The sequence below is a fragment of the Oreochromis aureus genome, linkage group 3, assembly GCF_013358895.1.
Source record: "Oreochromis aureus strain Israel breed Guangdong linkage group 3, ZZ_aureus, whole genome shotgun sequence".
NCBI classification, from domain to species: Eukaryota; Metazoa; Chordata; class Actinopteri; order Cichliformes; family Cichlidae; genus Oreochromis; species Oreochromis aureus.
The window spans coordinates 53,357,989-53,382,669 of NC_052944.1; the positions used below are offsets into that span (position 1 = coordinate 53,357,989).

Genomic DNA, 24,681 nt, shown 5'->3' on the forward strand with positions numbered 1-24,681 from the left:
CTGGGTCTTCTTTTCTTTTACTAAGCCACAGACAACAGGCCATTGTAGAAATAAATATTTTACAATTAATTAAAGCCAAATATATTATTTAAATTACTCATTGCAATACAACAACCCACTCCACCTTGCCTTTTTTTGATGTGTTTGTGTGGCATGTCATATTTGCAAGCATTGGAGGGGTGGAGTGGCTCAGTCACAACAACATAAAGGTGACGTAAAAGTGACTACAAGGAAATAAAAATAATAAACAAGCTAAAATACCAGCTGATGACTTCAATGAAAAGTGAAGACAACAGCACAAACCATCTTGTTACAATGCAATATCCCATTTGTCATCCTGTGATATGTACTTTGACTGATAGAATGCTGCAGACTAAGCAGAAAGAAATCTATCAGATACAAATAAAGTGTTAATAAATCACTAATTATTTTAAAGGTCATTTACTATGTTACTGCCTGCAGATGTTTAAATAAGAAGAAGGGCATACAATTTCTGTCTCTTAGTGACTTTGTACTGCCATTCAACATCGTACAATGCAAGACTTTGCACTTTAATGCAATCTATTTTTCTTTGGTGCAAGCTTTTAAGTTGGACTAAAATAATCACACAGCATGCACTGTAAACACTGCTATAGAGAATGTGCAAGTATTTATAATGATCATAAAAGCACAGACTTACTAGACTTACTAGAATAGAATAGAATAGAACAGAATAGATCTTTAGTGTCATATGTATATCTATATCTATATCTATATCTATATATACATATATATATATATATATATATATACATACATATATATATATATATATATATATGTATGTATATATACATATATATATACATAACCAGTGGTGCACATAAGTGGTCTGCATGTGCACATTCACTGTCAAAATAAGTGATGCGCACCAGATAAGAAGTTGCAACGCGCGTTTGCGTACATATAACATGCACTGTTTTTGTCCGCTAGAGTGGGATTTTCACGGCATATTCTGCATCACATCTCTGTGCGTTCATCATTTGTTTGAAGCCAGCTCACCTCTTGCAACCACTTTTCCAAGAATAGGTGCTTCTTTTGTGGTTTGGACTCCTTCTGACATTTCTTTGGAGGTGAAGGAACACCAAAGTAATTGCTTAAAGGAGCTTGCTTCTTCGACATCTTTAACAGTTCTAAACAAATGTCTGTCCTCCTCCAGAAAATCATATGTACGCAAAAGCGCGTTGCAACTTCTTATCTGATGTGCGTCTTTTATTTTGACAGCGAATGCGCGCCTGCGGACCACTTATGTGCACCCCTGTATATGTATATATATATATATATATATATATATATAAAACAATTTCCCTCTTGCCCCTATCCTTCAAGCTCAGGTCCTCTCTGGGAGCTTGAGGGTCCTGCGCAGTAACTTAGCTATTACTAGGAATGCACTCTTCTGGACAGAGATCTCTGATGTTGTTCCTGGGGTCTGCTGGAGTCACTTGCCCAGCTTAGGAGTCACCAGACCTAGTGCTCCGATTACCACTGGGCCCACTGTTCCGTCTTCCTGATGTTGCTGTCATGCAGAACCGCTACATCTAATTCTACAGCCGTCTTCTTCTGTTGGTCTACCACCACTATGTCCAGTTGGTTAGCCACCACCATTTTGTCCGTCTGTATCTGGAGGTATGTCCCAATTCATAGGCCACATCCTCTGGAGGCCGCGTTTGAAGGCTTATTACATCACAGCCAGGCGTCGAAGGCTGTCCCAGTTCAAAGGCTGCTCTAAATGGAGCCGACAAATGCGTCCCTTATTTCACCATATTTGAAGGATGGGTTGGCTGTATCCTTCGTGGCCCAACCTATCCCAGAATTCATAGCTTAACCCCACCAATTCCAGTTTTCAACAATGGCGACAGCTACTTAGTTTTAATATTACTCTTTCTGGGTCACAAAATAAACCTTTAAGATATTTTAAGGCAAGACTGTAGTTGTGTAAACTTATAATATCTGCTCGATTTATCAAAACATCACATATTTGCAAAACTGCTCTAATGTTTTCAGAGACATTTGTTACCCACCAGCTTGATAGCTGACCTGGAGGTCGAGGAGCCAGTGAAAACCTTGGACTCCCGGCACATCGTTTTCAGACCCCTGTGGTCTTTCGCTACCCCAGTTAAACATTATATATAAGTCACAGGGTGCAAGGGGTCCCTGATGATGACACTGGCTTTCTGCTGGGGTCGGAACAGTATAAATGTCTTGTCCTTCACAGTACAGCAGTTATACCAGCGTTTAACCAGAGTTTAATGTTTAACTGTCATATATAACTAAATAAATGGTCACTGATTAAAGACTGTACTGCTGTACACTGACTCTGAATAAAACAGATAATGGAAAATCTGATGACGTGTCAGACTTTCTGCTGATATTGCTCCTATTGGGAGGACATTACCGGTAATCACACAATTTCAAAGTAAATAAGAAAGACATTTATTCTTCACATATTTATCCAAGTCTATTTATTCAGTTTCTCTTAAACTCTATAATAACACGCAGATAAAGAATTAAGAACAGATTTTTCATTTTAAAAAAATCACATTTTTTCAATGACTAACAGACTATCCTTAAAAGGTAATCAAAACACAAAATGTATAATAATTCATTGAATTACCAAATCTCCTTTTTACTTATAGCAGCAAAATTATCAAAATTATCCTACAAACAATCTCTTGACAAATAACTCTAAATAATATTTATGTTGTTGAATTTCAGTTTTATTAACCTTATTATATGGGTTATTTTATTAACCCATATAAACTACCTATGGTGAGCATGATGTTGAACATGTATTGTTACTCTCAGTGGCATATTTAAACTTAAACCACTTTTTTTGGTGCCTAAATCTACCCATGTTTATTTTTATGTTTCTTTTTAAATGAATGCATTTTTTATTTACACAAACGTAGTCATCCATCCAACCATTCAGATAAGTGTTTCATTGTTAAAATCAAAATACAGGAGGTTTACAACAAGGTATAAGCCACTAGTTACACTCAAGAAGACGAAGGCCTAACAATTTCTCAAGTCAAAAAATTAGGTCAAATTACAGTCACCTGATTTAAAAACAAATAGAAGCTGATTTTTCAGTTAATGAAGATGAAAACTGAAGGCAGAGAGACGCACCGACAAGCAGCAACTGAAAGCAGCTGCAACAAAGGCCCTGCAAAGCTTCTCAAAGTAGAAAAACACAGCTTGCTGATGTCCATGGCTTCTGGATTTCAAACAGCCATTAACAACAGAAAGTCTTCCAGCTGTTAGAAGCAATCCTTATGTTTAAAGCTGTGTTACTTTGTCCAGTGACTTTTGAGCCCCTGAAAATGGGGCACCGTGTAAGCTGTATATAACCACTGAATATAAGTTAATGTTAATACAAGATTCTTTGTTAAATGTTTTGAATTAATGATGCAAATCTCCTCTTTAATTACATATTGGTTGCTTGGGTAAAATCTGCTATCGTGGTGTACACAGTTTAAAAGAAAAAAAATTCTATTCTATAAAATAAAATTTTCTATCCAAATTATGAACCTAAGTTTAGTTGCAAGGGACAATTAATAAACAGTGAAGTAGCAGTAGGTTATTGTCACTACTGTGTGTGAAGATGAGCCGTTTCACTTTGACTTTCTGCGTCCTCCAGCTGCAAGTTAATCGCCTCCAAAGCACGTTCTACTTTTGTTTTCCTTTCTGTCATCGTGCTCATTATATCCTCTGTTTGTTGCAGCTGTTTCTCCATGTTCAGTTGTAGATTCTCCAGTTCTTCCTTTCTCTTCTCCAGTTTACGCTGAACACTTAATAGACTTTGTTTTTCCTGCAAGTGTCTTTCTGTTTTGTCCGTCTCTTTTTCTTTCTCACTCTTTGCTATTTCATTTTCTACCAGACAAAGTTTCTCCTTGTTTTCTGCCAGCTCTTTGTTTATCTCCTCTAACTGTTTGAATTCTTCCTTTTGCTGGTGAAATCCCCTCTTCAGTTCCTTCATTACAGTGTTCAGCGTTGATAAAACGTCCAGTTCTTCATGTGTCTTCTCAGCTTGTCTCTGCAGCAGGGCCATCTTTAGTTGACCATCATTCTTTTTTGCTGAGAAAATGCATTCCACTACAGAGGGCAGGGGAAAGGGATTAGTAGAACAAATATTAAATAAAATTGAAAGAAAAAGTATTTGAATTATGATGTATTTGATGTCAATCTGCCAGTAATCCTGAACATCCAAGTCTTTTAATGGCAGTCTGTAAATGGCAGCAGAATACTGGACATTATATTTCATACTTACTAATTGTTGATTTCTTGCATTTCCAGAAGATAAAAGCACCTCCAACCCACACAAAGCCAAACGCTAAGCCACTAACTGTGCCAATAATGATACAATAGACCCAAGAACATGGGGAACAGGCCAAAGCTGAAATGAAATGATCATATAAATAATTATATATATATTATTTTGCAAATAAATTAGCATATAAAAGATAGCACTAAAAGACTACACAGATCAGGACTACTATATATATATGCTAAGTCCAGGACAAAGCAGACTATGTACCATTCTCTGTGTGCCTGCTGCCTGTATCAGTTTGATCCTCGGTGTCACTATTGGAAGTCACGGTCCTACTCAATGACCCTGGGGGAAATATCACATTATGGAGCAAGGTTTTTTAAAACAAGATTTCATGCGCAAAGACTTTGAAATATGGTCATAAAATTTTACATAGTTTACTTTTAGGACATCTTGATACCTTACCTTTTTTATTAGTAGTGAGTGGAGATGGCATGATAATATAAACCCAACAGATTTAAAACATTACCATGTGAGTTGTTTTTAACCATTACTTTAGAAATAATGCTCATACTAGAGGATGTCCTGAAATAGACACAATTTGCAGAGCTGAGGCCAATCCCACAATCTCGAGTAGAAATGTTAGCATATTATTATACGGCATAGTTATCACAGAAATCACATTAGCAAGTGCTTACGATTTTTGTAGGGCTTAGCATATGATAAACTACCGATGCTGTAGTACTAGTAATGTCCTTTGCCCTTGATGAAAATGTTTACAAGTTTATTTGTTAAATATACATTACCTGAATATAACAGGATGCAAAGAAAAAGCCAGCAAAAGATAGAGGTCCTCATCCTTGGCTTCTGTAAAAACTAAAAGAAAAATGTAATTGATGTAATTTAACATAGATCAGCAAAATCTTCTTACATAAGAATGATAAAGACACAGCGATAAGTTCAGCAGATAAGCTTTTCTTTTTTGTAAAGGAATATTTAACATGAATTTATCCGAGAATTCAGGAAATGTGTACGCAGTCATTTTACTTAGGTGTATAATGTATCAGCTATATATTGTACTATATATTTAATATCAGTTGCCTGAATCAATGTCATTTTGTAAGAACAAACAATTCGTACAGCCATGAGAAAGTAATACAAATATTTAAACAGATAAATAAATACATTGTAAATTTAAGTATTACTGTGATTGTGGATTATTATAAAAAAGAATTTTATCAAATGGTACGTACATACCTTGGAGTGTGGCAGCATGTCAGCTCATCTCAGAAAGATAGGACGTAAGTTGCCTGGTCAAAGTCCATTTATAAAATCTTGCTATCTCTCTTAACTGCTATTACCCTAGAGTAATGATTTTATACAATTATATATTTAACCTATGACTTTTAGCTCAAGGTCAAAGTGAAGAACTGCTGTCACCTAATTACAACACACACAAAAAAAAACAAAAAAGACACAAAAAACTGAGAGCCTAAAAAATGTAGAAGCTTCGAAGGATGTCTGTTGTTCAGTCCCATCAAAATGCTGAAAGTATTTGCTACGATAGTAACTAATCCCAGACTGCTATAAACCAGCTTTGTTGCAGCAACAACAAACTGGCTCCTTTCATTTTAACTGTCTGTTTACCAGGATTGACCTTTAGACATAATAACAGCAGGTAAATGAATACACCAGAGATAACTTCTTTTAAGAAACCTTTAGATATGTTCTTTGATAGCTTATCATGAGAATAATAAAAACAAAATGTCCATAAAATGAACAAATGGCAGTACAGAAGGAAAAGTAAATACGAAAGAAAAAAGGAAAAGAAAACTGCTGTGAAGGTTTTTTGGGGATCACATATTTTTTTCACAAGATTTTTTCTGAAGAATTTCTGTTAATTTGTTTTCTGTTAATTTTGTATTTACCAACCACATTGCAGCAGCAGCACAGCGCAGCAGCTTCAGCAATGAAGGTGCTGAACATTGTCCATTTGAACTCCATGTCCCCAGTCTCTTTCATAATGTGGTCAAAGCTCTGCAGGAGGTGGGAGTTAAAGATCTCGTGGACTGAGGCCTCTGCCAGGTGTTCCCAGGGCATCCTCACTGTACATGTAGGTACGCCAGGTTTGTCCACCATCCTCCATGACCACCTGATCCAACTCAAAACCAGGTAGTGAATAGTTGATAGCTCAGCACCTCTCTTTACTTGAGTGTCCAGAACATACAGTTGCAGATCTGATGATGCGATTACAAAATCCTGGTGCTATGCACTTATGGACACGTTAGGTTCGAAAATAATTTTGTTATAGCTAAACTGTGGTTTGCACAAAAGTCCAGTAACAGAATACTGCTCAGGTTCAGATCTGGGACACCGTAGGACCTTCAAGCACCATGCCCAGTGAATCCAATAAGGCTGGTTACTCTGAACCCTTGTTTTGCACATAAGGGGTCAACACCTGTTCCCCAACCCGAAGGCAAAGGGAACAAACCCTTTCCCAGGGCCAATTTCCCACGGGAGACCCTACCAGGAGACAAAAACCCCTCAATAAACCCTCCACGAAGATAAAGTGGTGATTCACATAGGGGATTCTGGAGGTGAAAGTCCAGCTTTTTTTGTACACATATTTTTTCTGTTTTTACATTCTCTAATATATCCCTAATTCACTTTTTCTTTCCATTCTTCCTCTTGCTTTAATAAGTGCATTTTCCCAATGTGAGGTTAACTAAAGTCAGTGTTTATGTCTGATTATGACGCAATACATAAAATGAAAACAGCAGAAATGGTAGTATTCATAAGTAAATGGGTTTTAATTTAAATCTTTTATATACTGCTCTAGGTGGTCTGAAACTACATGGATTATGTGTCATGGTTCTGGGTCATTTGACCCAGCGTTTTGTGTTCTAGTGTATTCTGTCTATGTATTTGGGTTTAGACTTTTTAGTTCTAGGGTTTTGGTTCCCTGCGTCCTCTGTTTTGTGTCTGCCCATGTGTTCCCTCCCTGTTGCCATGTCTGATGTCTTGTCTTAAGCTCATGGCTGTTTTACTTTGATAGGCCCTGTCCTGTGTGTAGTGTGTCTGGTTTTGCTTCCCCTGGTAACGTCAGATCTGATTTCTCACAGCTTGTTTCCTTTCTGTCTCCCATTCCCTGATTGCTCCTGTGTGTATATAAGTCGTGCGTTTTCTTCTGCTTTTTCCTGGTTCATCTGTTTTGCCTCCCTGAGTCACCCTGTGTTTCCTCCGCGGTTCTTCCTGTGTTCATCCTGGAGTCTTCCAGTGTTTTTCCCTGCATGTCATCCTCTGAGTTTAGGTTACAGTTTCATTCGTTCGATTTTTCCAGTTTAGGTTATTGCTTAGTTCCTGTCCTCACCACCTCCGTGTCAGTCTGTTATTTCACATCGTTTCAATAAAAGCTCACTCATCGCATCAAAGCCAGTTCCTGCATTTTGGGTTCTCTATCATAACCCCACACATGTGCAGCCGCAGTGCTGTTCAGTGATGATTAAGCTAAGTCATGATCTATCACTTTTTTTGTTTTTCTTGCCCTTATCTGTACTTTCTAATGTAAACAAAACAGAACTTCCCCATAAAAGTAAACAATGTGGAGGGAAAAAAGTCACTGTTGCTTCTACACTGAACAGGAAAAAGGAAGTACTACACCTTCACATCTATCATATTGTGCTTTTACTCAGTGATATGGCAAGACATGTGAGGGGTAACATGGAGGTCACAGGGCTCGATATGAGACTGAGTGAGTACTGATTCTTCTTTCCATCTCTATTCAACTTCAAAATCAAATCTTCAAAATAAAATGTTTTTCTATTAGACAGTATTAAACTTTTACTACCTAAATACTTTTGTTAGAGTCAGATTTTCTTTAACCAGTCAGTTAGTATTGATGATAGAAACTCCTTTAACTTTTATTGACTTGCATTTAAAGGAGTTTAATTCAGTCAATAAGGATATTGGTGTGTATGATTACAGTTATCAAAACATGAATCCTACTTTTAGTCAGTGTTTACAATATGTATTTATTCAAAAAGTGGGAAAACGATTGAAATATGCCACTAAAAGCTAAATTTAATAATTTGAGTGGCTCTGTAATGAAGGTTTTCTTTTTGTGTCTGCAGTGGTGATGGCACTGTTTCTGCTCATGGCTGAAGATCAGAAATGTTGCCATGCTCAGAAAAGTAAGACATTTTTGATATATAAACTGTAAAAAAAAAATAAGGATGTAGTTATTGTATGTATTTTCTATGCTGAGTCTCACAATTTCAACAGTGGTGGTTGTCTTTGCACTCAATGTAACACAGAGTATTAGTTCTGCACTAAAACTAAACTGGTTAATCAATGTGAGTTTTCACTTTGCTCTTTTTGAACAGTGGATATCAACTCACTTTCTTTTCTTTTTTCTTTTCTTTTCCCGCTTATCTGTGCAGCAGAAGGAGTTTATCTTCATGTTCATCCTAATAGACTGCAGTTCTTTGAATATGACCACATCTCATTCAACTGCTCGGGGTTTGATGGTCCAGCAGAATGGAGAGTGATCAAAAAGCTTGGCTTAAATTCTACTCAGTGGGAAACATCAACAAGAACCTTGTACATTAAACCTGCCTTTAAGTCACACAGTGGAGAATACTGGTGTGAAAATGAAGACGGAGAGAAAAGCAGGAATGTCAGCATCACTGTCACTAGTATGTTTAGCAACCCACAATTATCAATTTTTCAAAAAAGTTCAATATGCTGCCATGGCTCCAGAAAAAGTCAAAATGGGCTTTGTTAAAAATATATTTACAGCTATCTTCACTTTAGTCAGATTCACACATGGACTTTGTATCATTATATTCATCATTATAATTATTTTTTTGTTTTTTTATTTTATTTTTTTGAGGAGGAGATGTGATCCTGGAGATTCCTGCTTTTCCTGTTATGGAGGGAGAAAATGTCACTTTATGTTGTAGAAAAAAAGGAATGCCTTCTAATCTTCCAGCTGACTTTTATAAAGATGGCCACAACTTGGAAACTGGATATGCAGGAAAGATAATCATTCCCAATGTTTCCAAGTCTAATGAAGGACTGTACAAGTGCAGCTTTTCTGAATCTCAAGGCAAATCACCAGAGAGCTGGCTGACTGTTAGGGGTGAGAAATGACAACATACCTGATATATAATTGTGTATAAAAGAAACAGCACACACATAGTATTTCCCATTTTCTGGTCTTTTTTTTTTTTTTTTTTTTGTTTTTTTTTAGCTTAATGCTAAAAATATGATGCTAAAACAAAATCGCAATGTACAATTCAAACCAAGGCTTATCCAGGATTTGACCTCTAGTGACTATGATGTGAAAAAATCTATTGACAAATCTTTTTGACAAACTGATATTAATTATCAAATGTCAGAGTTTCATCGAATAAATACTAAGAGGTTTTGAGAAGTTTTTTTTTTCTTTGACTGGTAATTTTCATACAAATTAAACTTGAATATTACCATACCAATTTTTTTATTTTGATAACAGTGGATATTGCTACCACCCCTCAAGAAACAATACCTGGTGAAAATGAAAGGAGTCCAGAAGAGACACCCAACTCCACTGAGCCCTCCATCTTGTTGTCAGCGGTCTTCACCACTTTGGGTGTAGCTGTGCTTGTAGTTATTGGAGTACTTTACCGTCAGAAACACAGAGGTATAGAAAATACTTCATCCAGCTGCAAATTAGTAATAAAATGATTTACTGTCTTCCATAGCATGCTTCCCTATAAAAGGGATCCTTCTACACATTTAGTAGCTACAGGATGTTAAGTATAATTAAAAGTGGGCGTGTACTGAGCTCCACTACTACTGTCAGAAAACTGTACTCAAGCCTTTGACATTACTTCATGACTACCTAATTCAACTTTGCCATATAGCCAATATAGAGACAACTGAGAGATGCACTCAAAATAAAGCAAACAAAAGTGTAGTGTGTGCAATGGGTAGCAGATATTAGGGTAAGCATTTGTACGGTAGATTAAAGAAACACAAAAATGATGGTTGATATAACAGTTTTGTGTTGGTTCTCACATTTGATCTCTCTGTTTATTTCTTTTTTTATTTTATTTTTATCTAATAGCATGTGCTTCCTCTGGGACATCAGCACCAGGTAAGAATTACATGGTAAATTAACAGAAACCACACTGCATAATAATATTATATAAAATGATTATTGATAACACTGTGCATTCAGTAATTTTTCTAGTAATTACTCCTCTTGAAGCATAGCAGTAATTATAAACAGTGTCTCTAAACTTTGGGAGAAAGAAAGACTCAAGTGTGCTTGGGTTCTGCAGCAGGACAGTGATCCAAAACACACCAGCAAGTTTACCTCTGAATGGCCTAGGAAAACTAAGAAGACTTTGGAGTGGCCTAGACAAAGTCCTGACTTGAATCTGACTGAAATACTGTGGCATGATCATCAAATTGGTTTGATGATCTGAAATTTTTAAGTGTGACAAACATACAAAAAATAAGGGGAAATACTTTTTTCACACCATTATATGTATATGTTTTTAAAGCTTGTCTATAAGTCCATAACATCTTAGCTTCATCTAGCCATGAATCAAAGTCTGTGTGTCTTCTGTTGAATTAAAGGTGAAGTTTCAGAACATCGGAGAGGAAATGTAGCTGATCCAGACAGTGTTACATATGCTACTGTCACAGCCAAACCAAAGAGGGAGAGAGGTAACTTATTTGGAAATTATTTTGTGTTGTTCGCACAGAACATGCGAAATGTGTTATGATGGATAAGATGGATAAGTAAAATCTTCATTTATTAGGGCTATATTTTAGCATTGTTGCCCCCAATAAAGTCGATCAAGATTTTCACTTAATCCTAGTCACTGGTTTTCAAGTAAGACTATTATGTATCTCACATCTGCTGCATCTATTTTTTAAGATGTTGTGAGGGTAAAAAAAGTGAACAGACGATGTTCTATCTCAGTTCATACATGAGTGTTACTTATACCAGAATAGACATGCTGTCATTTGTAGATGCACTCACTGTGGTGAACTACTTATATTGCAGTTTTAGTGCAGAACATTTTGAGATGGGTGAGAAACACAGTTTGACAGAAAATTTACGCTAACTTAAAAGGAAATTGAAAGCACATAACCACAGAAACCATATTACCCCTGTTTGAGTAAGCCGATTCGTTGTTTTGTTTTGCTCAAGTTTTGTGTTTGTGTGTTTAGTAATTACAGCTTATCTGCCCACTTACTGCTTTAGTGTTAAAGTGTATGTGGCTGATACATATAGTTGATCATGTTCGTCTTTTGTCAGTTTGTAAACAGACAAATGAATCAGATCCAGACAAAACAACATATGCTACTGTTGCAATTCAGAGGACAGACAGAGGTATTGTCTTTTTTACTGAGTACATCAACAGGCCATATAGGTATTAAAGCAATATTTGACATTGCATTTTTGTTTGTCTTCCAGGTCATTGACATAAAAAAAGACATCTCAATACAGAAAAATTTAAGACATGAATCTGAAGCTTTTTATATATTTTATTGTGGGGTTTTTTGGATGCTTTACAATGTCCTGCTTAAACAATTTCTTTTGGCTATGTTGCAGTGCTACAGATTGTTACTGATTGTAAATCTAAGTCTTATTATTTCTTCAGACATGTCAGATAAATATATATTGATGTTAAAATTAATTTAAAATGTTAAATTAAAAAAAGTAGAAATAAATCATTAAATATAGGTTTTGATAAATGTTCTCAAATACAGGAAAGTAGAGTTGCAACCTAAAAACTTAAAAAAAACAACCTGTGATTTAAAAATTAAAGGCAGTGGATTATTATAGACTAACAGGTTATACCAAAATGTGCTATTGCTGCTGTGAAGATGCAGTGGGACAGATACACTATACTGCTAAACATATTCAGATGATTGAATTCAAGTGTTCCAATCACTTCACTGCCACAGGTGTATAAAATCAAGCACCTAGGCATGCAGACTGCTCCTTTGAGAAAGAATGGGTGCTTATACCAAAGTAGAAGAGATTGGGAACAACCCATTTGCAGAGTGGGGTCAGCAGACTTTATGCGGCTTTTAGATAAGATAAAGAACAATGCATAGAGAGCTTCATGGAATTGGATTTCATAGCCGAGCAGCTGCATCCAAGCCAAGTACAATGCAAACCATTAGCTGCAGTGGTGTATAGCAGAGCACCACTGGACTCTAGAGCAGTGGAGACATGTTAAGGCCAGGAGAACCTTACTCGTCTGATTGCATTGTCCCAAGTTTGGTGTAGGAGAGGAATTTTGGTGTGGGGGTGTGTTTCAGGAGTTGGGCTGAGCTCCTAAGTTACAGTGAAAGGAACTCTTAATGCTTCCACAAACAAAGATATTTTTGACAATTTCATGCTGACTGGCCTGTACAGAGTCTTGACCTCAACCCGAAAGGACACTTTGGGGTTTGAATTAGGGTGCAGACTGCTAGCCAGATCTTTTTGTCCATTTGTGTCTGACACCACAAATGGACAAAAAGATTTACTATTCTGTAAGAAGACTAAAAAAAAACAAACAAATCCATAAACACACTCCTAAACCTGTGGAAAGCCTTCCCTGAAGAGCGGAGATAGCTGCATAGAATGGGTCAACATTATTAGACACTATGGATTAAGAATAGGATGTCAATCAAGTTCATATGTGTGTGAAAGCAGATGAGTGCATCCTTTTGGCAATTTATTACACACATGACCTGCTATATAGGCTATTAAATAAATAGTTAATTTTTACATAAATTCAGGTTATAAGCATGTGTGATATGAAATATGTGATATGAAAATTACTTATGATAGAACAAGTGTGATCTTCAAAAATAAACATGTAGCATTCAGATCATGTTGATCAATAAAAATTTGCAGAGCAGAATTATGTGTGCTTATTCATTTACACATGATTTCAAATGTGAAAACAAAAAATAATAAATAAAAAAATACCTAAACTTATGACTTGTTATACCACCCTTGCAGTATTTCCTTCTGAGGAGGAATCTTGACCCCTTTTTCTTTGCAGAATTGCCTATTTTTTTTTTTTTCATTTTGCATTGTTTTTGCACATGAACACCCTGTTTAAGATCTCTCAGCAGTTCCACTTTTTCTCCATTTGAGGATGATAACTGTATCACTGTTGCTGAGTCTCAAAGCTTTAGCTGTGGCTTTGTAATCCTCTCCAGATTGTTAGATCTCGATAACTTTGTTTCTCATGTATTTCTTGTAGCGTGGTGTTGCTTTTTGAGAATTCTCAGCCTGCTTCACTTTGTCAGACATGTTCTATTTAACTGATTTCTTAATTCCTCAGCAATCACGCCCAGATGTGCCGAGTGAAAGTGAAGGGTTTTGTTTTAAGGTTTCTTTTTCTTTTCTTTTTTTGGTGTTTACACATGCATATACCAGTTTGGACCAGTAGATTGTTGGAATAGATGAGCAAAATGCCAAAACTGCTTTTATTGGGTGGTCACACTTGTTGGTTATCAGTTAATCAAGTGCAAGACCTACATAACTATAATTTGATTACCAAATATGCTAATTTCAAATGCAAATGCATTTATTTATGTATTGAACCAAAGAGATTACAGTTAAATACCAGTCAAATGTTTGGACACGCTTTCTTATTCAATGTTGTGTTGTTGTTTTTTTTCATTACATTTTCATGACTTTTTATGTTGTAGATTCTCACTGAAGGTATCAAAACTATGAATGAACACATACACAATTATAAAGTAAACAAAAAACTGCGAAATAAATCAAAACAAGTTTTATATTTTAGATTCTTCAAAATAGCCACCCGTTGCTGTGATTACTGCTTTGGACACTCTTGGCATTACTTGCGATTTCTGAGGCTGGATGAATTTATCCTCAGCAGAGGTGACTCTTGGTCTTCCTTTCCTGGGGTGGTCCTCATGCCAGCCAGTCAAATGAATGCGAAACACAACATGGCATGTTATCATACTGAAGGAAGGCACCACAAGATGAGGGATAGACACAGAGGGCATAAATTCTCAGGTTGGCTGTGGCACTTAAACAATGCTCATTTGAAACTAAAAGGCAAAGAAAATAATTCCAACAAGACAGGATGGATCCATGCATAATGCTGCATGCATTACTTGTCGACGAGATTCATCACACCAGATGATAATTTTACATCCTTTTTTTTTTTTTTTTTTTTTTTTTTTTTTACAGTTATGGCAATTATGAGGAAGCATATGTTTGGCCCATGTAGCTGTATGACCAGCTGATTGACAGCAGAGGGCAGAAAAGGATGATTTTCTTTGTTCACATAACTGTGTGAGAAAGGAGAAAGCACAAATAAAGGATAACATTACTATTGTGTTTATGGCTCATCCCAGTGTCAATAAGTCTAACACAAATCTACTAATCTGAAAGCTGGAGAGTGGAATTCATTATAGAAGTAGCCGTTTTCTTAGTTTTCAGCATTCCCAGTGTAGGTTGTAGTTTAGTTTCGCCACTACCCTTGCTGCTTTATGTTGCCCCCTCTATCAGCCAAATAAAGGCTTGCCTTTTGTTAAAGTTAGTTCTGTATCCTCGCCTGTGTCCGCACCAGGGTCCAACACACACACCTCCACATGGTCTGCCTACGCCGATCGTGACGGAGAGCACGCTAACACTAAGCTAGTAAAGAACCCAGCTGAATGAATGCTGACCCCAGGCCAGTAGCCAGACCCTGAACTTCAAAAGGTAAAAAACAGATTAGCAGTTAGACTGTAGACTTCTACCTGTTCATGTTTCTAAAGTAGAATCACTCTACGATTGCTTTCTCTTTGTGCCGGTTTTTAACATTGCTTTGTGTTGTCAGTTTTGTGTTCATACCTAAATACTACAAACCACAAGACTATTGCAGCAATGTCCATGGCATAAAATAGAGAAAAGCTGAAATATTTGGCAATAATACATAGCTCAATGTTTTGCATATCAGCATATCAGTTTTGCAATTTGCATATCAGCACAAATACCTCATACAGACTGTCAAGTATGGTGATGAAACTCCTCATCACAGAGTCAAGTGTGTGGCCATCACTCCGATAAGTAAAGCATGGCTTAATTTGGGTCATGCAATAGGACAAGGACGCCAGTAACTCTACAACATAAACACCTTAAACAAGCTATACATAAAGAAATTCTCACAAACCTGAATGAAGTGATGCAATGTTGCAAAGAAAGGTGGGCCAAGACTCTTCCAGAACAATGCAAGACATGGATAATGTCCTGCAGAAAACAATTACTTCATGCTGGTAAGAATGGTTCTAACTACTGAATCATGAGGGAACACATTTTTTTCCACAGGAGTACATGAAGCTACCAACCTGTGCACCGGCTGGATTTACTACAATAAAGCCTATAACTCCTGGAATGCATCGAACTGTACAAGAGAAACAGGACTCAGAGCTCAGAGCTTTAATTTGAACAGCACTTCTTTACTATTATTTCTCAATTGGTTCTATGTTAAATATATTTTTTGAATAGACATACATGGTTTTAATTTTACTGTCCTAACTTAACTGCGTTCATGTGAAAGTTACATAGTCATCAGGGTTTATTTTGAAGCTGTAGTGGTTTAACCGTGTTCAGTTCACTCTTCCTGTTCACACATCTCAAAACTGTTTACAAGAACTGATGCAGTTTATAAGAGGACACTCTATGGTGACTGCTAACCACTGAGTGTGTATTTTCAGTTAGGTCTTTCTAAAGTGCTTGCTTTTGGTTGTTCATAAAAGTAAAATTAAGCTAAGTGTGTCAATTTTGAAGAAATATAATTACTGAGAGGTGATACAGTCACTGATATTTAGTTTACACAATATTACGATAAGACAAGATAAGATAAGCTTTACTGTCATTGTTAGCACAAGAATACTGTTATTCTACTTGAATAAAAGAGTAATAAAACATATGTTCTATGCTGTGTTGTTACCCAGGTCACCCAGGTTGATTTTGCTCCTCCACACCTGATGGTGGCATTGTTTATTTTCTCTGCTTTTGTGACACTGGGCCACTCCGTACGTTATACTGTAATGCCATATGGGTTAAGAAATGATTCAGCCAATTTCCTAAGGCTGATGAACACAGTACCCTCTGGTGTCAGCAACTGCAAAGTATACTCAGATGATATTGTAGTTTATTCATCAACATGGTCAGAGCACATGGACACTTTGCAGGAGATCTTCACCAGGTTAGAGAGTGCATGTTTGACTTTAAATCTTGTAAAATGTGAATCTGGCAAAGCTGTGGTCAACTATCTAGGAAATCAAGTAGGGCAAGTGTGCCCTTTGGTACAGGAAAATCCAAAATGGCTTGAACCTTGGTTGTCAAAGACACAGCGTTAACTCCTTCAGTTTCTGGGTATGTGTGGCTACTACCCTGCTTTCAGAAAATTGTTCATTGTTGGTTGTTCCTTTCGCTGATTTGTCAAGTCCTGCCAATACTTTTGTGTGTACCTCTGGGTGTCAGGAGTCATTTGATTCAGCCAAAGCTTGGCTGTGCAGTGCTCCATTGGTGGCTGCCCCTGATTGTGCTTGTGCTTTCAAGCTAGAGGTGGGTGCAAGTTCTTATGGTGCACTTGCTGTACTTTTCCAGGAGGTTGCTCACCCAGTCTGCTACTTTTCAAAGAAATTCAATAAACATCAAAAGAATTGCAAAACAGATGAAAAGGAAACATTAGCATTACTTTTAGCACTGCAACATTTCAAAGTGTATTTTAGTTCCAGCTTCACCCAGTTGCTGTTTATAGTGACCACAATCCCCTGGTGTCCCTGTCTCCCATGCGCAATAACAATCAGGGTCTCATGCATTGGTCCATATTACTGAAAGATTTTAACTTTGATATTTATCATCATATAATCATAGAGGGGCTGATAATATTGTAGCAGATGCGTTATGCCATGGAGAAATTTAGGCAGAGCATTTCTTCAGGGGTAGAAATGCTTGATTTTAAATCGGGGGTGTTATGACCCTATGTTATGAAAAAAAAGTGGTGTTATGGTCATACTGTTGTTTATTGTTTTCACTCCTGATGATGGCATTGTGTCATGGTCCTGAGTCTGTCTACTCAGTGTTTTGTGTTTCTTTGTATTATTTCCTGTGCTTGTTTATCCTGTTATATCTTTGGTTGAGGTTTGCCATTTGTTTAGGTTTTGTTCTGTGCCTGCCTGCTCCCACTTCTGTGTTCCCTCCGTCTGTCTATGGTGTCACTGTTTCTGCTCATGAGTCTGCCTGTCAAGTTCAGTGTCCTGTCGGGTTCTCTGTGTCTGTTTCCTGTTTTATTCTGAAAGTTCATGTCTCATGTCTGTGTGTTCAGTTTTACCTCTCCCCTGTCTCGTTAGCCTAATTTCTCCCAGCTGTGTCTCCCTCCTGTTGCCCATTCCCTGATTACTCCCCTGTGTATTTTAGCCCTGTGTCTTCCTGTGCTCTCTGTCGTGTCGTCTGTGTTACTCCGTGTCAGTCATCCCTACTCTGTGTAACCCGGTGTTCATTCTGCGTCTCTCTGCCATCCATCTTTGTGCATTTTGCTCCTCCTCCTGTGAGTGTCTGGTTTAAGTTTTGTTCTTTAGTTTTTCCCAGTTTAGGTTTGTTTACTCCCCGCTCTGCTCTTCCTGTTTTTTGTCACCTTATCACCGCTGTAAATAAACACTCACTCGCACCCCAGCCAGTACCTGCATCTTGGATCCTTTTTTCAATACTCCACACGACTGCTCCCCAGCCGTGACACATTGTTAATTCTCTCTCTCTCTCTTTTGGTTGCTTATGTAAGTTCCAGGTGGAGGCTGACCATAAGTTGAAGACTGAGTGAAACTCCCTACAAATTAGGACCAGTGTAGCTCCACCTACTTCCTGCTTCCAACCAGGCAGTTATGTACTGTGTCTGATGAAGTTCCTGTATCCAGAAGAGCTAGATTAGTTATTTTTCTATATATTGTAAATAGACTCTTTTGTTGACTGATCTGGTAGTTTTTTTCGTGGGAAGTTTATGGCTTTTAAAACCTTTTCTCCTGTTCAGATTAGGGAAACAGGTGAGAGGCCTGTATTTTCTTTTGGATCTTCATGGAAGGGGAATTGGTTGGTTTGTTGTTTTGGTGTGGCAAAGTGGATGAGCAGTTGCAATGCTCTCCATTTGTCCCATATGTGTTGACTTTTTTCTTTTTTTTGCACATTATACACATTATTCTGTTTCCATTTATTTGCTATGATTTGCTATTTGTCAAGTAACGTTCTGTTTCCAGCAAATCAAACATTCTGCAAATTAAGGCAAATACTCAGTTACGTTTTTTAAAAAATATATTTTATTATGTTACAGATTAAGTCATTTGTTAATACTTACTTTGTTCTGTCTTTTCAGTCTTCATGAGGGCCAGGTGTGGGGAAACGCCTGCCTAGCATTTCCTCATTTTATAATTTTATAAACAAACTATTTGCATGTTCTGTATGTTTAACATCATGCATAATTCGTATAATATAATGGTTTTGTTATTAGTCCCATATGTATCCCCCCATACTTCAACACAATAACACAGGGTAAAAATAATGAAAAATATAATATTGGCATTGCCTTGTAATCTAATAAATATATATGTTGAGTATTGCAGCATCACATAAAGGTCTTAAATAATCAGGCCCTGTCTTATCTTAATGACCTTGTAGTACCATATCACCCTATTAGAGCACTTCGCTCTCACTCTGCAGGCCTACTTGTTGTTCCTAGAGTATTTAAAAGTAGAATGGGAGGGAGAGCCTTCAGTTTTCAGGCCCCTCTTCTGTGGAACCAGCTTCCAGTTTGGATTCGGGAGACAGACACTATCTCTACTTTCAAGATTAGGCTTAAAACTTTCCTTTTTGCTAAAGCATATAGTTAGGGCTGGACCAGGTGACCCTGAATCCTCCCTTAGTTATGCTGCAATAGACGTAGGCTGCCGGGGATTCCCATGATGCATTGAGTTTTTCCTTTCCAGTCACCTTTCTCACTCACTATGTGCTAATAGACCTCTCTGCATCGAATCATATCTGTTATTAATCTCTGTCTCTCTTCCACAGCATGTCTTTATCCTGTTTTCCTTCTCTCACCCCAACCAGTCGCAGCAGATGGCCCCGCCCCTCCCTGAGCCTGGTTCTGCCGGAGGTTTCTTCCTGTTAAAAGGGAGTTTTTCCTTCCCACTGTCGCCAAAGTGCTTGCTCATAGGGGGTCATATGATAGTTGGGTTTTTCTCTGTACCTATGAAGCGTCTTGAGGTGACTTTTGTTGTGATTTGGCGCTATATAAATAAAATTGAATTGAAAAAAATCGACAGCGATCACTCGAAGGAAAATGACGACGGAGGCAAAAATGTCCTTAATATTTTGGGAACTTTATTCCACATCAACACGCGGCAAAACTTTCCTCATGGGTGCCATTTTTTGTGGTGGTATACTTCTACTTAGAGGCGTGGTGATGCAGCATACGTGCCCTTACAATAAAACAGTGCCTCCTTGTGGTGACAACTAAAATACTGTCTCTCTGTTAAACAACAGTAACCATAATACTATTAAACACATTGTACAACATGAGTACACACAATGAATATCTTAACAATATAACATTACCTAGGATATATATATTTTTTTGGTCATCTGTTTTTTTTTTTTTTTTTTTTGATATGTTTAATATGAAATTTCCATGTAAACTTGTCATCCATTATTACACCCAGAAAACAGAATTCTGTAACTCTTTCACTCAGTACTCCATCTATAGATAATACAACCTCTTCCTCCTTATTCAGTTGCTGTGACACTGCAAAGTTTGTGGTGACATTGGTTCTTCATTGGGTGCCACCATGGTGTTGCACTCTGGTTTCCCCTAGGCCAGGTGGTGTAACAATGTCATTATTAACAGCAATAGAAAATAGGTAACAATCTTAATGATAGCAGCTTTAACAACGGCACACATTGGCAGTGGAGTAGATGGATATAAAAGAGTAACATATACATAGAGGTAGGTATTGATATTGTGCAACATTGAACTCACTGCTTTGTTAACCATATATGTTTTTGTAATAAAGACATTTAAAACCTTCCATAGATAATAAGTTTATCTTAGATAAAAAAAATAATAAGTATCTAGCATATTAATACATTCTTATTGTGAAAAAACGCATTTGTATCTTTCAAAGAAAACGAGATTTAGAGATAGAATGACAGACCACTTATAATAAATTACTCACCTGAAATTCCTCATTTTACATTTTCTCACCAGAAGTGTTCTGTCAGTCCGATTGCTTACTGGCAGTTTTGCTTGGCTCAACTACATCGAAGGTAAACCTTTTATGGAGAACTAATTAAATTATGAAATCAACATTAGATTGTTTCTTCTTTATTCTGAATGAGGTGTCGCTATAAAAACACTGGTTTCAGTTGTCATCATGGCTAAAAAACACTAACTCCACTTCATGAGCACTTGACAACACAAATCAGCCAGCTGCTAATGCATGAGACACACCTGGCATGGTTAACCAAAGGCCAGAAGGTCTTTGTTCCCAAGGATCCCAGAACCGGCTGGTCCCATGCACTCTCTCAAGTTACTAAAACAAAGCCTATGTCTTTTGGAATGCTTGATCTCTAGATCAGGAATTCAATGTGGGGATGTGGAAAACAACACTGGAGGCTTCAAGCCAATTGTACAAGCCACCATAAAGTGTGGGATTTACCAAGGAGATGCTTTGTCCCCACTACTGTTCTGCATAGGCCTGAACCCCATCATTAAGGAGGCTGGCTATGGATATTGACGATGAAATGGAACAATTGTAAGCTGCCTCTTCTGCATGAATGAATATAAAGAAGATGGCTGTGTTCCAGGAGTGAACGAGACATTGGTTGACTGATCCACACCACTTGATTCTACAGCAATGACATTAGAAAGTCATTTGGACTGGAGAACTGTAGTCAGATGTTAACAAATAGAGTTAAGGTCGTCAGGACTGAGGGGAACGCATTAACAGAATGTAAAATAGCAAACGCTGAGGATAGCTAAAATTTACTTAGGCCAATGGGAACCATGAAGAGGCAACTAGGATAAAAGTTGATTATAAAGGGCAGGGGCTATCAATTTAGGCTGCATGTTATAAGTATCGCTCTCTTTATAAAAATCAATCTTTTTTTACATTCGTCTTCTCAAAAGACTGGGTTGATATAATACCTTGTAGCAGATTTCAGTATACAGTTGCTCTATTTAATAGTGGACTCGATTGAGGATTTCCATTTAAATATAAGAATACTTTACCTCCTAATTGGTAAAGTAATACAACACACAAAAGTATTGTAATGACCTGGCTGGGGTTGTTAGCCAGGTGCATTCTGGGTATTGTGTTGTCTGTGTTTTCTATCGTTCTGCTAGTTCCTATGTGTTTGATTCGCATGTTGTGTTAGTGTTATGTTAATGTAAGCCACAGTGAAGTTGATGTGTGTTCTGTGGAGTGGGTTGAATTGGCATGGTTGGCTGACACCGCGACCCTATGTGGTGGGAGCGTGATAGGGGTTCGGTGTCAGCAGCGTTACAGTGGTTGTAAAAATGTTAAATAAATGACTGGTGTGAACCACTACTGCCTCCTGCTGGATCGTTTGGGGATTATAAGCTTGCTGCTGAGACGCTCGGGGTCGTGCGGTGTATGAGGCACGAGCGCTCTCCATTCGCCGCGAAGTTCAGCGATAGCTGCTCGCGCCCTGCTAGCCGATTTAGCTAGTGAGCAGTTTAGCCAGTTCAGCTCTACTAACCCACGGTCGCTACAGTATATTAAAAGTGTTGGTTAAATGAGGGAAAGATCAAGGTTTAGTTATAATACACCATTATATAATTAACTACATGTTACATAGCTTCTTTAAATTTGTCTGGAATTGCATCATGTAAAGGTGCTTACATACTACAAGACCCCTGGAGGTGTAGCTGCAAATATACTGAGACTAATAGGACTAATAATAATAGCCCTAGGTTGCATTATGCCAGCAGCTAGTTTATTAAAGCTCATACCTAACAAAGCACTAGTTACGCTATCATACTTCCAACAAACACAAAATTGTTGGAATATCATACATATCTGCCCTTTATCCACTAAAAAAGGCTCAAAATGTTTGACCCATATGTTAGGTCTAATTGTTGAATGTTGCCATTGTGTTTCTTAAATTTGTACAGTCTTAGTTCAAGCAGTATTATCAAAGCTATTCCTTTGATCCTGAGCACCTCTAACCACTTTGTGTTGGGGGAGGTTTTATAGCAGATACATCCTATCTGGAAGATCTACTTCCTTTGATGTAAGCTTCCTGCGTTTACGACCCTTTGGTCAGCAGGAGGACACACACACACACACACACACACACACACACACATATACCTGCATATACATACATACAGTGCCTTGTCTTTGTAACCAAAGGGGGTTGCGAGGGGAGGTGTTTTGTAAACTATTGTTTGAAGTTTGTCAATAAAAGCCAGCGAGAGGAGGTCCTCATCGGGGTCACTTCCATGCTGGACATAGACGAGGCCTCCCTTGCGCAAGTAATCGATCGAACACTGTTGCCTTGTTTTTCTTTCATGGGAATAAGTCCTGGATACAGCGGGGTCTGAGTTTAGACCCAACATTTATTTGGTCCTTCGGGCCGGAGCCTAACACATCGCATCCACCGCGGGAGAGGGAGAGGACGCCACCGCAACGTCTGGGATGATGGACGGAAAGTCCTGGTGCTTTGTTTGTCACCAGGCCGGATAATTTGCGTCTGAACTCCCCTCGGGATGGATGGCGATTAACGGGATACAGAGACTCTTCCCATGAACGGAAACAACACGAACAGTGAGTACAGAAGGCCTTAGAGAGCGGCTACGTGACCCTGCGTTGATCGCAGGTACGGGAGCGCGCTAGCCGCGTGAGAGAGACGCAGGCTTCTCCGCCGTGTGGGGCGTGGAGATAACCTAGGTTCGGTAGCTCCGCCGTGAGGAGTGTTCGGAATCTCCGCCATTTGGGGCGTTTGGAGAGTGTCCGAAGGTTGGAATCTCCGCCATTTGGGGCGTTTGGAGAGTGTCCGACGGTTGAATTCTCCGCCATTTGGGGCGTTTGAGAGTTTTCAACAGAGCGCGCTAGCTGTGCGTGTAGACGCAAGCGATAGGCCTATGTTGTGTGTGTGCGGGCCAGACGTGGTCTGCGTGAGTGTGGCTGATTGTTGTCTTGTGTGAGAATAAAATGTGTAAGGCTGCCTTAGAAGAGGATGTAAAATTTATGGAGAAATATTCACCGGGCAGCATGCAGTATGTAGGTTGTTGGTGTATTTGAAGGGATATTAGTGGAAGTTCAGTGTAAAATGCTTGTAGAAAGAATAACTCTAAGTGCAGCAGGTAAAACAGGGACAGCTAAGCAGAGGAAGGAATTGCAGTTAGCAGTCGCTAAGTTGTGGAACAACACCGTGGAAAAGCATTAGAAAGAGCAAGAATGTTAGCAGAAAAAAAGAGCCAGAGAAGAGCGTGAGAGGCAGAGGTGGAGGAGAGACTAAACGCTGAGTATGGAGAGGCATTAGGAGCAGCGTTGAGTCCAAAACAGACTAGGCAGGAGAGGAGACAGAAAGGAAAGAAAGTGAACATAAACGTTGCAACCACATATCCATCCCTGATACAACAGAAAAAAAAAAACATATGGTGTTTAAGTCTGCCTTGAAAGAGGATGAAATACACTGCAAAGTTTTATTGGGCAGCACGTGGTGTGTGGATCGTTGATGAATGAAGTGAAATTGTGCTCTAAGCAGAAGTGAGTGTGAGTGTGTCTGACGTCACGGTGTGTGTGAAAAGGTATCCAGCTGGGGCAGACGTGATTCTGCAGGTCACCTGCCCAGCGGACAAAGAAATAACATAGTTGTGTGGTGAATGATAGCACGAAGAGTGTTTGGTGTTTCTCAGCCTAAAACAGCTGTAATGCTACTTTCTGTTTGAGAGAGAGAGAGAGAGATCTGTGTTGTTTTAAGCAGTGATGAGATTAATGAAAATGTGATGAGAGGAACACAAAAACATACAGAAAATACATCAACCATACTAACCCTACATGCATATACACAATAAATGATACTCATGAAGACCAGACAGCATCTTAAGCATGAGATTCTGTTTGTCATCTTGTCCAAGTCACTAGTACGATGAAAGTGATACATAGACTAGTGGACTGAATATTATAGGAGGACAGATGACTGCATCATAGAGGAAAACAGAATGCTGATGAGGGGTTTTAAATGAGTGAGCTGATTGTGAGTTTCTGGTGTGTGAAGAAGTTTTACCATGGCACACATTTGGTTACATGAGAAGAAACTTATTATGTGA

General features: G+C 38.2%; 2 protein-coding genes across 3 annotated transcripts; one reads left to right on the top strand and one right to left on the bottom strand.

Moving 5' to 3' along the window:
• Positions 1-2,490: 2,490 nt before the first annotated feature.
• On the bottom strand, positions 2,491-5,927 carry LOC120438881. Of its 2 annotated transcripts, none has more exons than XM_039609414.1 (5): positions 5,564-5,927; positions 5,113-5,182; positions 4,574-4,651; positions 4,307-4,432; positions 2,491-4,131 (listed from the first exon to the last, which is right to left on the bottom strand). In XM_039609414.1, the coding sequence occupies exons 1-5, from the start codon at positions 5,579-5,581 to the stop codon at positions 3,626-3,628; spliced, it is 798 nt and encodes a 265-aa protein (XP_039465348.1). In that variant the 5' UTR covers positions 5,582-5,927; the 3' UTR covers positions 2,491-3,625. The 2 variants fall into 2 exon arrangements, with proteins under 2 accessions (XP_039465348.1, XP_039465349.1); XM_039609415.1 differs by having other exon boundaries at positions 5,560-5,927.
• Positions 5,928-8,026: 2,099 nt separating this feature from the next.
• Positions 8,027-13,208, top strand: LOC120439320 (low affinity immunoglobulin gamma Fc region receptor II-like). The gene is made up of 9 exons (XM_039610182.1): positions 8,027-8,057; positions 8,437-8,496; positions 8,746-9,000; positions 9,198-9,446; positions 9,822-9,989; positions 10,416-10,445; positions 10,934-11,023; positions 11,622-11,696; positions 11,781-13,208. Exons 1-9 carry the CDS (start codon positions 8,027-8,029, stop codon positions 11,786-11,788), a joined length of 966 nt encoding a protein of 321 aa, XP_039466116.1. The 3' UTR covers positions 11,789-13,208.
• The last annotated feature ends 11,473 nt before the right edge of the window (positions 13,209-24,681 follow it).

Coding starts and splice junctions, on each gene's coding strand:
- LOC120438881 (XM_039609414.1), bottom strand. Junction 4,652..5,112: donor TTGCATCCTGTTATATTCAG/GTAATGTATATT, acceptor TATTTCCCCCAG/GGTCATTGAGTAGGACCGTG. Junction 4,132..4,306: donor ATGCAAGAAATCAACAATTA/GTAAGTATGAAA, acceptor TGCCCTCTGTAG/TGGAATGCATTTTCTCAGCA.
- LOC120439320 (XM_039610182.1), top strand. CDS start 8,027: ATGGAGGTCACAGGGCTCGATATGAGACTGA. Junction 9,447..9,821: donor GAGCTGGCTGACTGTTAGGG/GTGAGAAATGAC, acceptor TTTTGATAACAG/TGGATATTGCTACCACCCCT. Junction 11,024..11,621: donor CAAACCAAAGAGGGAGAGAG/GTAACTTATTTG, acceptor GTCTTTTGTCAG/TTTGTAAACAGACAAATGAA.